We start from the raw sequence: 14,912 nt of genomic DNA on the forward strand, positions 1-14,912 counted from the left end.
CATAAAAATGACAATGACGGTAACTGAATAATAAAAAAGTAAATTACACAAAATCTTTGACTTGAAACAAGCAAGATTTTTAATTAATAAATGATAAAAAATATACTAAAAAAAGATTTGATAAAGAAGGTTAAAAACAATGAAATGAAGCAACAAAGTTAGCATCTAAAAGGACCTAATACTGACCCTAAAAGGACCTAATACTGACCCTTGAGGGACACCATGTATCAGTATAGCAAAAAACACTGCATATTACTGATAATACCTGTTTATTGTTGTTGAAGCCAAGTTTTCTGAATGCTGGAGTGAAATGAAGATAAATAAAAACTTTGGATGATATGAAATTGTTAGGTGACACAGAAAATTATTAAATTTGTTTATAAACATGACAATTATGGCAACTGAACAGTGGGATGAGTGAAATAAGAAAAATCTTTAATTGGAAACAAGTAAGATTTTTATTGAAAAATAAAATTATACTTGAAGTTTACATAAAGGTAGAAATAATGACATAAAGCAACAAAAGGTAGCATTTAAAAGTAAAATAAGTGAAATAAGCAAAGTCTTTTTAAAAAAATTAGACTTGAAGTCCACATAAAGAAGGTTAAAAATAATGAAATAAAGCAAAAAAAAAAAAAAAAAAAGTAGCATTTAAAAGGACCTAGTACTGGCCCCTGAGGGACACCACAAATACATCAGTATAACAACAACAAAAAAAGTCTGAATGTAGGAGTAAAATTAAAAAAAAACTTTGGATGATATGAAATTGTCCTGTGACACAGGAAATTATTAAATTTGTCAGTAACAGCAAGTGATCAGTACAATGAGTGAAATAAACAAAATCTGTCATTGGAAACAAGCAAGATTTTTCATCAAAAAAAAAGAAAGAGGAAGAAGTTAACACAAAGAACGTTTAAAAATAATGAAATAAAGCAAAACATTTTAAAAAAGTATTTTTTCCAAGAAAGCCTAAGGAATTTTAAATAGTTATATAATATCTATTATTAATATACATTTTAGTTATTTTTTATTATATTATTTCATGATATATAAGTTAATTATATTTTAAATATATAATTAACCGATATTTTAAATATATAATTAACGAGTTTAATGAAAATACTGCAGTGCTTTAAATGTTTTTTCCTTTTCCTATTCTAAATATATTTGTAAATTACATTAAACAACTCTATTAATGTAGCAGTGTATCACTACTGTCTTGTACTTGGAGGCACATGTTAGTATCTCACAGTACAGTACAGTACCTTGTATCAGCTCAGACCGGTGTCCGGCACCATGGGACACACGTGGGAAAGTCATGGTCGTCTGCGCAGATACACACGCACGCGATAGGGCTAAGCAGCCTCGCACCGTGAGGCAGCTCGTCCATCCTCATGTTATACAGATCAGGGGAACAATAGTTGGGCAGTGACGCGGCAGTAGCTCAGACTTTCATAATTACGTAAGTGCTCCGGCGGCTGTGTATCTCCCTAATAACAAATAGTACTAAAGTTGATTTGTGCCTTTTCACCACCATGGCTTCAAAAAACACGAAAGAGACCGAGAAGAACTGCGTCCTGTGCTGCCAAGAAGTCAGTATCTTCGCCCTGGGAAAATGCGACCACCCGGTTTGTTACCGCTGCTCCACCAAAATGAGGGTGCTGTGCGACCAGAAGTACTGCGCCGTCTGCCGGGAGGAGCTCGACAAGGTGCGCATTCCACCGCTACTCTGCCTCGGGGATGCCGCCTGGTGGTGCTAACTAGGCCTCATCCCTCTGGTAGTTGTATCGTAGAAAAAAAAATAACCACATTTTTTTAGTATAACACATTAGTGGAATTAATAGTAAATGAAAAGCGTTGTTAGGAGACATGGCGACGGGAGGTGTCCACCAACTGCTCACACTACTTTTCTCTTCGCTGTCATTAGCTTAGCTATGTTAGCTCAGCTAACATTAGCGAGTCCATTTATACAGGCTAGCTAGTTGGCTCTAGAGTTAGCTAAGAAGTTGACAGTGTGTGAGTCAAAACCAGGCTTATCATGTTTATTTAATGTGACAGTGAATTTGTGATGTAATTAACTGTCAGTGCGTTTAGCTGGTGGGAAATGTCAGCTGTCAACCAAACCAGTGTGCACGTTGAATGTGGTGGCTAACGTTCGTTGCTGGCCGTTACTACTCTGCTGCTGCAGCTTATTTAACTAAATGCTAACCTTTTTGTACGTAATAGTGTCTATCTCCTAGTCACCCATCCATTATTGACATAATTCCTGTCAGGTACAGGTTGCTGAATAGAGTTAAGTCAACTTGTCAGCTCAGGTGGACAGTGTTATACCAGCAAGGGCCTCACTACCTACCACTCCCTTCAAAAGTAACGCTAGCTGTCACCAACTTTGTAATACAGATACTGTGAAATGCGCATAATCAGCTACTATTACAGCCGGTTGTTGCTTTTGTTGTTTATTAAAATTTGACAAAGTTTCTATGTGCAGCCTGCTGTACTGGTTGGGTGTCATAGGGGGACTGCATTCCCATAATTCCATAGTATACCTTACATAAGATCTTTATGACAGGAGCAGCATTTTCAGTCTCAGTGTACACCTTATTTCCCAACAGTGCACTTCAGCCAGTAATTATTACTCCTGTATTTCCCCCAAAGGGTGTGTGTTGCATTAGATGTTCAGCAGATCTTACATTCTGGCTGTCATGTTGTTCTCAGGTGGTGTTCGTGAAAAAACTGGAGGCCTTCTCGTCTCTGCCCTACCAGCAGTTCCCCTGTGAGAAGAAGCATGATATCTATTTCTGTGATGAGAAGATCTATGCCCAGTACAGGTACTGCTACTCTGCTCCATTCTCCACTCTTTATGGTTGTGTTATCCATGGAGTGTAACTCATTTTTATTCTCCTCTCTGATGGTCCCAACAACTACACCACCAGCCAAATGCTGGTAACATTTGGCTTTCTTTGTTATTGTTGTGATACCATATCAGTGACAGAGAATTGAAACTGATAACCCCTGTCAGTGAATAGAAACTGTAAGTGAAAAAACTCACTAAAAAAAGACTGTCATGAAGAAAAAATAAGAAGAATATCATTGAAAAAACAAAGTCAGTTACAAAAAATTACAGAGCCCCCAGAGGGTCCCATAGAGACTTTTTAAATTTTATTTGAATTTGTTTTTTGCATTCCTGTGTCTGTTAATGTTGTGATACCATTATCAGTGACAGAATTTAAACTGAAAACCCCTGTCACTGAGTTGAAACTATCAGTGCACAAGACCTCGGTCTGGATCAGCTCATTGAATTTTATTTTTTACTAGCATTAAGTATGCTGATATATAACCAAGCAGTCTGATGTGTAATAGTTCTGTAGGTCATACTGAAGGAGCCTGATGTCATTTTCAGGCAATTCAGTGAAGGTACAGCTGTGTGTATGGGCACTGCACTCTCACAGGCTGCAAATTTATCAGCATATGTCAGCAAAGATTAAACCTTTGAATGACCGTTGTTGAGTGTCCAATTGATACTTCCTGTTATGGTTGAAATAGTTCCAAAATAAAAGTCGTGCTGGTGTCTGCAACGTCACCTGGCTGTCAGCTGGAAAATTCGCAAATCGCAAAATTTATTGTGAGAAAATGTAGAAGTATTGTGAGAGATTGGAAAGTATACTGCAAGGAAATGCAAAAAAAGGAAAAATCATGCCGTGACCCTTGGGCGTCTGAAATATGGCTGCATTGTAGTGGTTAGCATTGTTGCCTCACAGCAAGAGGGTTACTGGTTCGAACCCAGGGTGGGGGAGCACTTCTGTGTGGAGTCTGCATGTTCTCCCTGTATCAGCGTGGGTTTTCTCCAGGTACTCCAGCTTCCTCCCACAGTCCAAAGACATTGGTGACTCTAAATTGTCCGTAGGTGTGAATGTGAGGGTGAATGTTGTCTGTCTCTATGTGTCAGCCCTGTGATAGTCTGGTGACCTGTCCAGGGTGTAGCCTGCCTCTCGCCCAGTGTCAGCTGGGATAGGCTCCAGTCCCCCTACAACAGGATAAGTGGTTACGGAAAAATGAATGAAGTATACAGATAAAAGTGGCTTAATACCAGTGTTTCTACTTTCAGTTTTTTTTCCTGAAGTCTAAAATCTAAAGTCACTGACCTGGTATAATAGAAAAGCAAGTCTTGTCATCTCAGCATTCTGCATTTGTCTCCCACTTCTAAAAGCTGTGAAGTAAGTGTGTGTTGACCAGAGTGTGCAATCAGTGCGTGCTTGATGTGCAAATACTGTATGTAGCAGCCAGGTACAGATGCATGGTTTTATGTCTGTCAACTCACCCAATAACCTGTAGGATTGTTTGCTTCAACAAAATGGAGTCTCTGTTTGACCCTACTAGTCAACAAAACTAAAATAATCAGCTGTTTTAATCTCGACTGTATCCTCTCTGCTCTGACTCAACACTAATTGAATTTTCTCTGTGTGTGTGTTTTATCAGGCATCTGCTACTGCCAGAGTGCCTCCGCTGCTCAGAGCCGAAGGTCTTCTCCAAGTTCGAGGAGCTGGAGCAGCACATGAGGAAGCAGCACGAGCTCTTCTGCTGCAAGCTCTGCACAAAGCATCTCAAGGTATACGCAACTAGCTGATGCAGGGGCTTGTCAGTCATTGGTCAGGGTTGTAACACCACAGAGATGCAACCCTGTGATAAGCAGTCCTTACTGTTTTAAGATGCATAAAGTAGGTTGACCTATTGTTTGTATGACCAATTATAGAACTAATTTTACAAAATTACGACTGCACACACTGCTGTGGACCACCGCCAAGATCAAGTGATGGTAATTAAGAACCATGGTGAAATGTCATGGATGGGACTCTAAGGAACATTTAAGAATCAAACTTAAGGACAAATATAATCAATTATTGTTACTATGATTTTGTGAAATTGAAAATTCTTTGGTAATAAAACACTTGTAGTAACAACATGTGGTTTACTTGCATCACCACCAGAGCGCACCAAAGCATTAACCTTGACAGTGACAATGAGCACATTGTTGATCTGGAATAGAATAAATGTTTGTACTCTTGTTACTAATTGAAGGAGAAACCATTATATTGTCACGCTTACTATAAACAACTGAAAGTGTTTGGTATCAGGTTAACAGCACGAGGACAGGAAAAGTTATTTTTAGATTGATATTTCAGAATTATCACTAAATATTGATCTATCTAATTGCTCTCAGCACCAGTTGTTTGCAGCTATTTATAATTCTGTTTGCAACGTGAGCTGTATTATGTATTTATTTATTGATTGACAGCTCTATTTTTTACCCCCATTAAATTTTAAGACTTTCCATGTCCTCCCAACACCACAGCAGTGGCTTGTAAATATATTAGAGGCTGCGTATTGGAATATTTTAACGACATGTGAAGTCTTAACTTGTATTTAAACATTACCTCTCCCACCACCAGATCTTCTCCCATGAGCGTAAATGGTACAACCGTAAGGAACTGGCACGTCACAGAGCGCACGGAGACCCGGATGACACTAGTCACAGAGGACACCCGCTCTGCAAGTTCTGTGATGACCGTTACCTCGATAATGACGAGCTGCTTAAACACTTGCGCAGGGACCACTACTTCTGCCATTTCTGTGATGCAGACGGTTCCCAAGAGTACTACAGGTGTGTATAGCTGTCTAACACACACACACAGAACCCCACTCGGTCACTGAAGTGTGGTGTGTCTGGCTCTGTAGGTCAAGTTAGTTGTTTTAAATGCAATTTTTAACCCTGCTGTTAACAGCGATTACCAATACCTGAGCGAGCACTTCAGAGAGAGCCACTACCTGTGTGAGGAGGGCCGCTGCGCCACAGAACAGTTCACACATGCATTCCGCTCTGAGATCGACTACAAGGCCCACAAGGCTGCAGCACACAGCAAGAACCGAGCAGAGGCTCGACAGAACCGCCACATCGACCTGCAGTTTAACTATGCCCCGAGACAGCAGAGGAGAAATGAAGGTCAGTGAGCATCTCACTGTTCTGTGCATGTGTGGGAGAGAGACTGATGTCATCTTTATATTTAGAAGGTTATTGTTGATATAACTGTAGTCCGAAGGCAGTGACTGAATTAATATGTGTGCCCTCAGGTATGGTATCAGGTGAGGACTATGAGGAGATGCGGCACAACCGAGGAGGAAGAGGAAGGCTTCATGGGGGACAGAAGAGTTGGAGATACTCCCGGTGAGTCAAAATTAGCAAAGCTGCGTTAATTGGATGGAGGTTTACGACTGTATATTACAAGTGAGCATCAGTTACTTCACATGTTTTGGGATAGATTCCTTGAGCACCAACAGCATACAGAAACTTTGTCCGATAATAGGCTTTAGTGATATTAAAAGAGAGGTTGAATATAGTGCTAAATTCATACCAAGCGCAGCATAATTAGCATTCTGTTATCGTTGGACACCTGAGGACCATTGTCGTTGGTGGCCAATATCGTTTGAATGATATCTCTTGTCATATCACCCAAGCCTCATAAACAAAGGTACGAATGCTATTATGAGCCTGATAACAGGACTGCCCAGCATCCAGTGCCATTGTTTAGACGTGAACATGGAAAATATTTAATGAATGGCTGCACATGGCTGTCACAATTGAGTATCCCACAACATTTTACTGTGTCATTCCTTTCTGTGCAGTTCAGAATTGAAATGTCGCACATGGCAGTCTCTGAAGGCTTCACTGGTGCTTTTGATATGTAACTGTTCCAACTATACAAATTTTAGTAGCTGTCCCGGTGACATTCCAATCTGTTCTCAGTCATGGTGCATTGTTGTCATGCATTGGTGTCTTTTGTCCATGCAGAGAGGAAGAGGACAGGGAGGTGGCAGCTGCTATGAGGGCATCCATGGCGCTGCGTAGACAGGAGGAGAGAGGAACGATGCAGGAGAGGAGCGCTCCCAAACACTGCAGAGAGGAGAGGACGGAGAGAACAGAACCAGAAGAGCTCAGACACAGGACCGGACACATCAAACCAATAAGCAAACCTCCAGGTGAAGTAGTAGTGTCGTATCGTGGGATGCCAGTATCAGAGATCATCAGCAGTTAATCTCTGACATTGCTGACTCATTTCTTGTCACCTCTTTAACAGTAAGAACAATGAAAAGCACCAATCCAGGGGAAGGAGAGGATGACTTCCCAGCTTTAGGAGCCACAGCTGCCCCACCCATGTAACTTTTTAACACACAGTACCAACTGAAATCCTCATCACAAACTGAAGTGTGTTAAAATGCTCAATTTTTTTTATGTTGTTTGTGTCCCTCCAGGGTAAAGCCAGCTCCTGCAGCGTTGACAGCAGCCCCCGCAGCTTTGAAGGAAGACGACTTCCCAAGCCTCTCAGCTGTGGCAGTATCATCCCCCATGACCCCGGCTTACTCTGCTCAACCCAGAAAGACTTCCTCTTTCCAAGAGGAGGATTTCCCTGCGCTTGTATCCAAAATCCGGCCCCTCAAACACACAGCTGGCACCAACTCTGCTTGGTCCAACCATACTGCTGTAGCTAAACCCGTCTCTCACCCACCTCCCTCCTCCAGACCATCCCCTCCTCTCTCCTCTGCATCCTCCGGCCCTCAGCTCCTCTCCTCCTCAAACTCTTCATCGTCACGGAGGAAAAAGAAAGTAGGGGACAATGGGAAAGCAACAACTAACAGGTCTCCTCCTTCTTCTGATGATGATAACAGTGGATTGACGCAGCAGGAGTTCCGCTCGGTGCCCACCATGTTGGATATCTCGTCTCTGCTCACTGTTAAAGGAGGCAACAGTAAACCCTCCTCTGTGACCTCCAACCCACCAAACCCGACCAGCAACACTGATGCCCCTACCTCTAAAGCCAGCAAGAAGAAGAAACCGCAGAAGAACACAGCTGCTGCCTCTACATCTGTGTCTTCAATGTCAGGAATGACACAGAGTGTAGGTACAAACTCAGTGGAAACAGCAGCACAAAAGGAGAATGTCCCTGAGAAAACTTGGAACAAACCCCCCTCCACTGCTGTGACAGCGACAATGATGAGTGGATTGGCTAATGGCCACATGGAGAAATCACCACCACTCAGTAAGGAGGCAGTAATAACCCCTCATCCCAAGGCAGACCCCCCTGCTGAACAGGAGGAAGACTTCCCTGCTCTTATGACCAAGAACCCACCACCAGGTACAGCACCACATAATACCACACATTCACCTGTGTAAAACATTTTCTTTCATTCTTTTTTGTTGTTTATTGACACACTAACACATCATACCGAATGCCTTACATGTTTATTTCAAAGGGACCTATTATGCTTTTCCTTATTTTCTGTCATGTATATAATGTTACATTTTTGAATGTTCAAATTAAACATGGCAGAAGTTTAGTAAGTAAGTAATCCCTGTGAGCAAAAACCTCAGGCATCAGACCATTGTGAATAGTCTGTTTCACATTCAAGACAAATGAAATGCAAAAATATAGGTGGAAGGTGGACTATTCCATGTAGTGTTTATGTAGGCCTAACTTGCTTGTAATGCTGCTTTCTATTGGTCGAATTTTCTTAGTCGACAAATAGACATCATTTAGGGCCATTCGTGGACTAGTCACCCGCAAAATTGCACAAGTAACATTGTTAACACTGTGCTACATTACAGAGAAATACAAAACCGTACTAATGAAGCTTCATTAATATAGGCCTATATTTTATCTCCAAGTGCACGTCACACACTGAGCGAGCTGCCTGTTAATGACGCTGTGGGCTAATGGGCATGTAGCTACTTCCATGTTTCAGATGATACGTCATGTTTGTAGTCGACCAATGAAGATGAGTTTACATATCACCTTGGGTTCGTCCTTCACCTTCTCAAAATGATCCCACACTTTGGATTTCCTGCCCAACATGTTATTAACTAGCCTGTGGAATAACCGCAGGTACCAGCCCTGGAAATTAACCTGATTCCTGTCTGACTGCCGAGCGTGGACACTTCCTGTGTCTGTCCTTTCAAATTAAATTCACACATGGTCCAGTCATATAGGTTTTGATTTATTTTGACAAGGTGCAGCTCTTAATAGAGTTTTACATTTTGTTTTCTTCTGCGACTAAGCGACCATTGAAATCTTGCCGACTAATGACCTTTCTGGTCAACTGATGTTTGGTCAGCTTTTAGGGGGCAGCCCTAATATTTATATAACTGAACCAGTAAATTAAAAAACAGCAGGCAGTAATCTTGGTTTCCAATGTTATTAAGTTAAGTTTGTTCCCGATTTGAAACATGTCAGTTTGTGAAGATTTTAGCTTAGAAGCTCTTAATGATTATTTTTTGGATGACAGAAAGTGCTGCTATACTCCTTTACAGTCATTCCCTGGCTGCAGTGACAGTGCAGAGATGCCATGAGTGCATATGCAGAAGCACGGACCAATCGGAGCACAGTGGGGTTTTCAGGAGGGAGATTTAAAGAGACAGGTGCTAAAACAGAGCTTCTCAGACCGAGGGTGACTACAGGTATTTAAGCACAGGAAAATAAAGTGGGTTTTTGACCATTAAAGCATGTAAACATGTTCAAGTAGAAACCCAAAACACAAGAATGAACCTGAAAGTGAGCATAATAGGTTCTCTTAAAGATCATTTGTTGTGGTCGTAATGTTGTAGTAAAAGTAGTAACTCACTTTCTGTTTATCCCCCAGGCTTCAAGTCCTCCTTCCCACTGAAGGCTGCAGCTTCTGCCCCATCCTCCACCATGCCCCCACCTCCACCTGGCCTGGGAATCTCTGCCACTAAACCTCCCCCAGGATTCACTGGGATCCCCCTCAACAGCAACGTGGTGGAGCCTGCTGTGTCTGCGGTCAACCCGTGAGTCAGTCTCCTGTTTCAATGCATAATATCCCTTTGGTTTGTTTGACAAAGATTTTGTTGATGTCAGAGTTTGTAGTACCTTGTGAGGTACCAAGTGGGTAAATGTATGATTTTTAAAGATCTTCTTATCATGTCCCAGGCCCCCTAAGGTGGCGAGCAGTGGTTACCTGGTGCCAGAGGACTTCCATCAGAGGAACCTGGAGCTGATCCAGTCCATCAGAAAATACCTCCGTAACGACGAGTCAAAGTTCAACCAGTTCAAAAATTACTCGGCACAGTTCAGACAGGTATTCACCACTTAATATTCCAAAATTATGATCCTGAGATTTTTAGAAGTTGTGTCCCCATCATTAAGGGAAGAGTTTTTTGAAGGGTTGTATGAGGTATTTATCCATAGTCAGTGTATTACCTACAGTAGATGGTGGTCAGCATGTCCCCAGTTTGGAGAAGCAGCAGGAGCACTGGCATGGAAGCAAAGCAACGTACTGCTGTGGACAAAACATATTTTAGCCACCCAAAAAAATCAACATCAGTTGAAGTGTACTCTGTATGAAGAATGTTTTCACCGTTTTGCCTTGCTGTCGCATTCTCTGTTATTAAATTTTGATTCAAAAACAGATATAATACCACAGTAAATGGTCATGTGTTAATAGCTTGTCTGCTTCCTTCCTCTGCTCCTGACCCTCTCTCTGTGTTCCTAGAGTGTGATATCAGCAGGCCAGTACCATAGCAGCTGTAAGGACCTGCTCGGAGACGACTTTAACCGCATCTTCAACGAGCTTCTGGTGCTCTTGCCGGACACCAGCAAGCAGCAGGAGCTCCTGACTGCCCACGCCGACTGTAAGGCGCTGGAGAAGCAGACCGGCACCGGAGGAGTTAAGAGAAACAAGAACAAGAAGAACGCCTGGCAGACGCCGACCACAGCGGCGAACACAGCGGCTGAGCTGGACTGCCAGGTGTGCCCCACTTGCAGACAGGTACTGGCCCCTAAAGACTTCAACTCCCACAAGACCCTGCACACCAGGGACAATGAGGAGTTCCCTTCCTTGCAGTCAATTAGCCGAATCATCAGCTAGCCGCCTCGTTCTTTTCCTCTGTTCCATTTGCAGTCATGGGGCAATTTTTCAGTTTCAGTCAGTGTGGAAATCAGCAGTTTGTTTCCCCTGTGACCACATCCCACTGGAGTTTGGGGCTTATAGCTCGTAACGAATTGGAATTTAAGATGGTTTATGGTGTTTTTGCGTTGTAAGGGGATCATTTTGATACGTTTGTGTGAATGGGTTCACAGTTCAAACACAGGGTCGCCCCATCCCAGCGCTTATTTCCAAGCGTCTCCAGCTGGCACTGGCACTGGCACCATCAAACTAAAACTGTTGATTTTATTTAACAAAAGAGAAGAGACGAGTTCAGGCGTTACTTGAATGCACCGCTCCCTGACACAAAAAATTGTATTGATTTACATTTTTTACCTTGCTTTGTTTTCACCCAAACAGATGACAAAATGTACTTTGTCGACATCAGAGCTGATGGAAGTGTGTATGATTCCCCAGCGGGGCCGCTCGGTTAAATAACAAAATAAACACAAATATGTTCTGTTCAACTGTTTAGCTCCGTATTTATTTAAGCTGCTGTTTAATTGCTTTTAATTATTTGTCGCTTCATGCAGGGGATGGCTTGTTGAGTGAGTGGATTGTTCCCGTTGTGTAGGAGGGTGAGTGACAGGAAGTAAAGCTGCTTCAGGAATTAGAACAAAGTTTGAATGTTTTTTTAATGTATACCATTTTCTTTTATTCTGCTCACATTACTCACCATTAGATTTGGTTTACCGGCCAGTTGATGGACTCATTCAATGGTGTTGCACAACGTCAAATGGCTTATTTTCCACAGTTATGTTCAAATAATACATCCAAATGACACACTGAGGTCACCAGTAGCTCTTTCTGTTTAACTCTTCAGGTTTTATTGAGGTATACATTTTGTTATAAAGAGTCTATCATTAAGAAATGAATGCTTGCAACAACAAACAGCACTGTCATTCCCCGACACGCTCTCCACTCCTCTGCCTCCGTTTGAATTTCAGCTTCGACACACTGGGCATGTTTACTCTGTTTGTCGGAGGGGGGACTGGTCACATCCAGTACACAGTCTGTTCATCTTCTCTCTCAGGACCCTTCGCCTGCACCACTGCCCACCAGGGTGTGTGTCTGTCCTGTGTGTGTATGTGTGTGACTGAATGATTGTGTGTATATAGTTTGTCTAAACATCACACAGCAGCTCACTCTATTTTCTGTCTGGCTTCAATAAAGCTGTTTCTGTCAGCACTGTACGTTTCTGTATCTTTGTTAGAGGTGTGTGTGTGTGGAGGATGAAAAATGACACCAGTATCAATAAATAAATAAGATGTAGAAATAAATATAGAAATAAATGCATAAATAAATAAATACCGAAAAAAACCCTCAGAAATAGTTTTACCTTATGAACATACAGACAAAAATACATAAATAGATAAATAAATAAATGTAGTTGTACAAAAATTTAGATATAAATTTGTGATTTATTTATTAATCTGTTAAATCATCACCCTTATTTTATACATTTTTTTTTTCTGTATTTATTTATTTATTTATTTATGGATTTATGTCAGCATTTATTCAGTTTTGTTAAATTAATTTCCAAATTTATTTATTTTTTCACAAATTTACTTGAACAATATATATTCCCACATTTAATTATTTATTCAGGTATTTATACATCTATCTGTTTATTCTACATTTATTTATTCCTTTAGTTCAGCATTTATTTATTCTTTTGTTAATTTTTCTCCAAAATTATTTATTCCTGTATTTATTTAAAAATAATTTATTTTCATATTTAATTATTTATTCATTTATTTATTTCTACATTTATCTATTGATTTCTATATTCATTTATTTATGTATTTATTTTAGTATTTATTATTTTATTAATTTCTCTACAAATTTATTCTTGAATTTATTTAAAAAATATTTTCAGATTTAATTATTTATTCATGTATTTATTTATCAATTTATCTATTCTATATTTATTTTTCTGTATTTATCTCAGCATTTATTTGATTAATTTCTTTACAAATTTATTTATTCCTGTATTTATTTAAGAATGATTTATTTCCATATTTAATTATCTATTCATGTATTTATATATTTATCTATTTATTTTATATTTATTTATTTATTCCTTTATTTCTGCATTTATTTATTCTTTTATTAATTTCTCTTCATATTTATCTATTTATTCCCCTATTTATTTAAACATTTATTTAATTATTTATTCATGTGTGCATCTATACAATTATTTATTTATTCATTCAAGCATTTATTCCCATATTTATTTATACATTTATCTATTTATTCATTGATACAGAAGTCATTTTTTGTCCTCCATATATGAGAGGGATAAATGTGTGGTGATAGAGTATCACATTTGTAGATGGGTGTTTTTAAGCATCCTGTAATTTCTACATAATGAGAGACCCTTACTACATAACACAAACTGTGCGTCTTTATAATCAACTGTGTGTCGTATTACAAATAGAAATACACAGGAGAAATATACAGACAATCCAAATACTGACACATTAAAATCAGGCACAGAAACAGGCAGTCCAAAACATGTTTTCTTTTTTATTCGAGTGACGGTCAGACTGCAGTCCAGAGACATTCAGGTAATAGACAGTGACACACATCTCTGTACACAGCGTTTTTACACTGAAGAGGTCAAACACCCTCAGAACAGGAAGAAACAACTCAGAAGAAACATGTTAAAGGGGTAGCACGCTAACAAATCAATGTTTACTCGTTTGATGGTCGATGGGGGTTCAGTTTTTATCATCATTAATATTATGGGGGGGAGATATTGTAACATCCATGCAATGTATTAATACTGGAAACCACACAACTGATGGCACCCGCGTTACTACATATCACCTTTTATAATCTCAGTCTAACAAAACGACAGCATGATCACATAAAACTGATTGTGGCGCTGACGGCCCTGTTAAGAGTGGTCAAACAAAGTATTTCCAACAAAGAGTGCATTCTAGTTAATAAATAATCATTATTAATATTATTTTTATATTTTCAGTAGTACAGGACAAACCATACCCGAGACAGCATCACACACAGGTTCCATTTACTTCAATAACGTACTGAATTTTACAATCAACCAATACCACAGTAGTGTACATGGGCCAGAGCACAAAACATAGAGAATGCTTGTATTATTATTTTTATCTATCACACTGACTGAAGAAGAGACTGAAGCACTGAGGACAATAAGACAACCTGACCTGACACTACCCCAAAGTTCCTTAAAGTACTTCAATAATACCCCAATAATACCATCAACACCCCAGTCTGACCTGACCACAGGTGACCAGCAGCCCAGTAACACAGATTTAAAGAACTACACTGGTACTTTTTCATATTTTAGCATCAGAGGAGATACTAAAGATTAACAGGGTCAAAATATTTAATAGATATCATAATTAAACTCCCCCAGCTGATTGGTTACATTAAAACAGTTATTTTTTAATTAAATGTTCTCTGAAAATTGTGTTTTAAATATGCAAATAGGCATTATCTGAGTGAATATGTGCTATTTTGCATTATTTTCAAAACAGAAATCTGAACATTATATCAAGCCAAGTTCAAAATTGTTGTTTCATACTGTTAACATAATAGAGTCAGGTTTTACAGAGGGAATTTTGAATATCTATTTCAATCGTAAATCAGAAGTCACTGTCATCAGCCATAAAAAATAAATAAAAAATCAATTTTCACCATGTTTTTAGGATTAAAATGTTCTATAATATAATAACACAACAATACTAATTTTGAGAAAATGGCCTTTCAAGATATGTATACAAAAGTGGTAAAAATGTGCAGGGTAGTTAACGTCAAGAGGCAAATAACCTTTTGATCCCATTTGAATTGGATAATTCTGCAAGTCAATAGAGTCGCAGTTTGTTGTCACGTCATGTCTCGTCAACGAAAATGAAACCAAGGTCTATTTTTAG

At 39.6% G+C, this 14,912-nt stretch overlaps 1 protein-coding gene across 1 annotated transcript; it reads left to right on the top strand.

The window, feature by feature from the left end:
• The first annotated feature begins 1,388 nt into the window (after positions 1-1,388).
• On the top strand, positions 1,389-12,171 carry znf598 (zinc finger protein 598). The gene is made up of 12 exons (XM_033645558.2): positions 1,389-1,709; positions 2,716-2,828; positions 4,477-4,606; positions 5,448-5,659; positions 5,781-5,998; positions 6,127-6,220; positions 6,845-7,032; positions 7,131-7,209; positions 7,306-8,186; positions 9,688-9,853; positions 9,996-10,143; positions 10,558-12,171. Exons 1-12 carry the CDS (start codon positions 1,536-1,538, stop codon positions 10,930-10,932), a joined length of 2,778 nt encoding a protein of 925 aa, XP_033501449.2. The 5' UTR covers positions 1,389-1,535; the 3' UTR covers positions 10,933-12,171.
• The last annotated feature ends 2,741 nt before the right edge of the window (positions 12,172-14,912 follow it).

Source organism: Epinephelus lanceolatus, chromosome 18 (assembly GCF_041903045.1).
Source record: "Epinephelus lanceolatus isolate andai-2023 chromosome 18, ASM4190304v1, whole genome shotgun sequence".
Classification (NCBI taxonomy): domain Eukaryota; kingdom Metazoa; phylum Chordata; class Actinopteri; order Perciformes; family Serranidae; genus Epinephelus; species Epinephelus lanceolatus.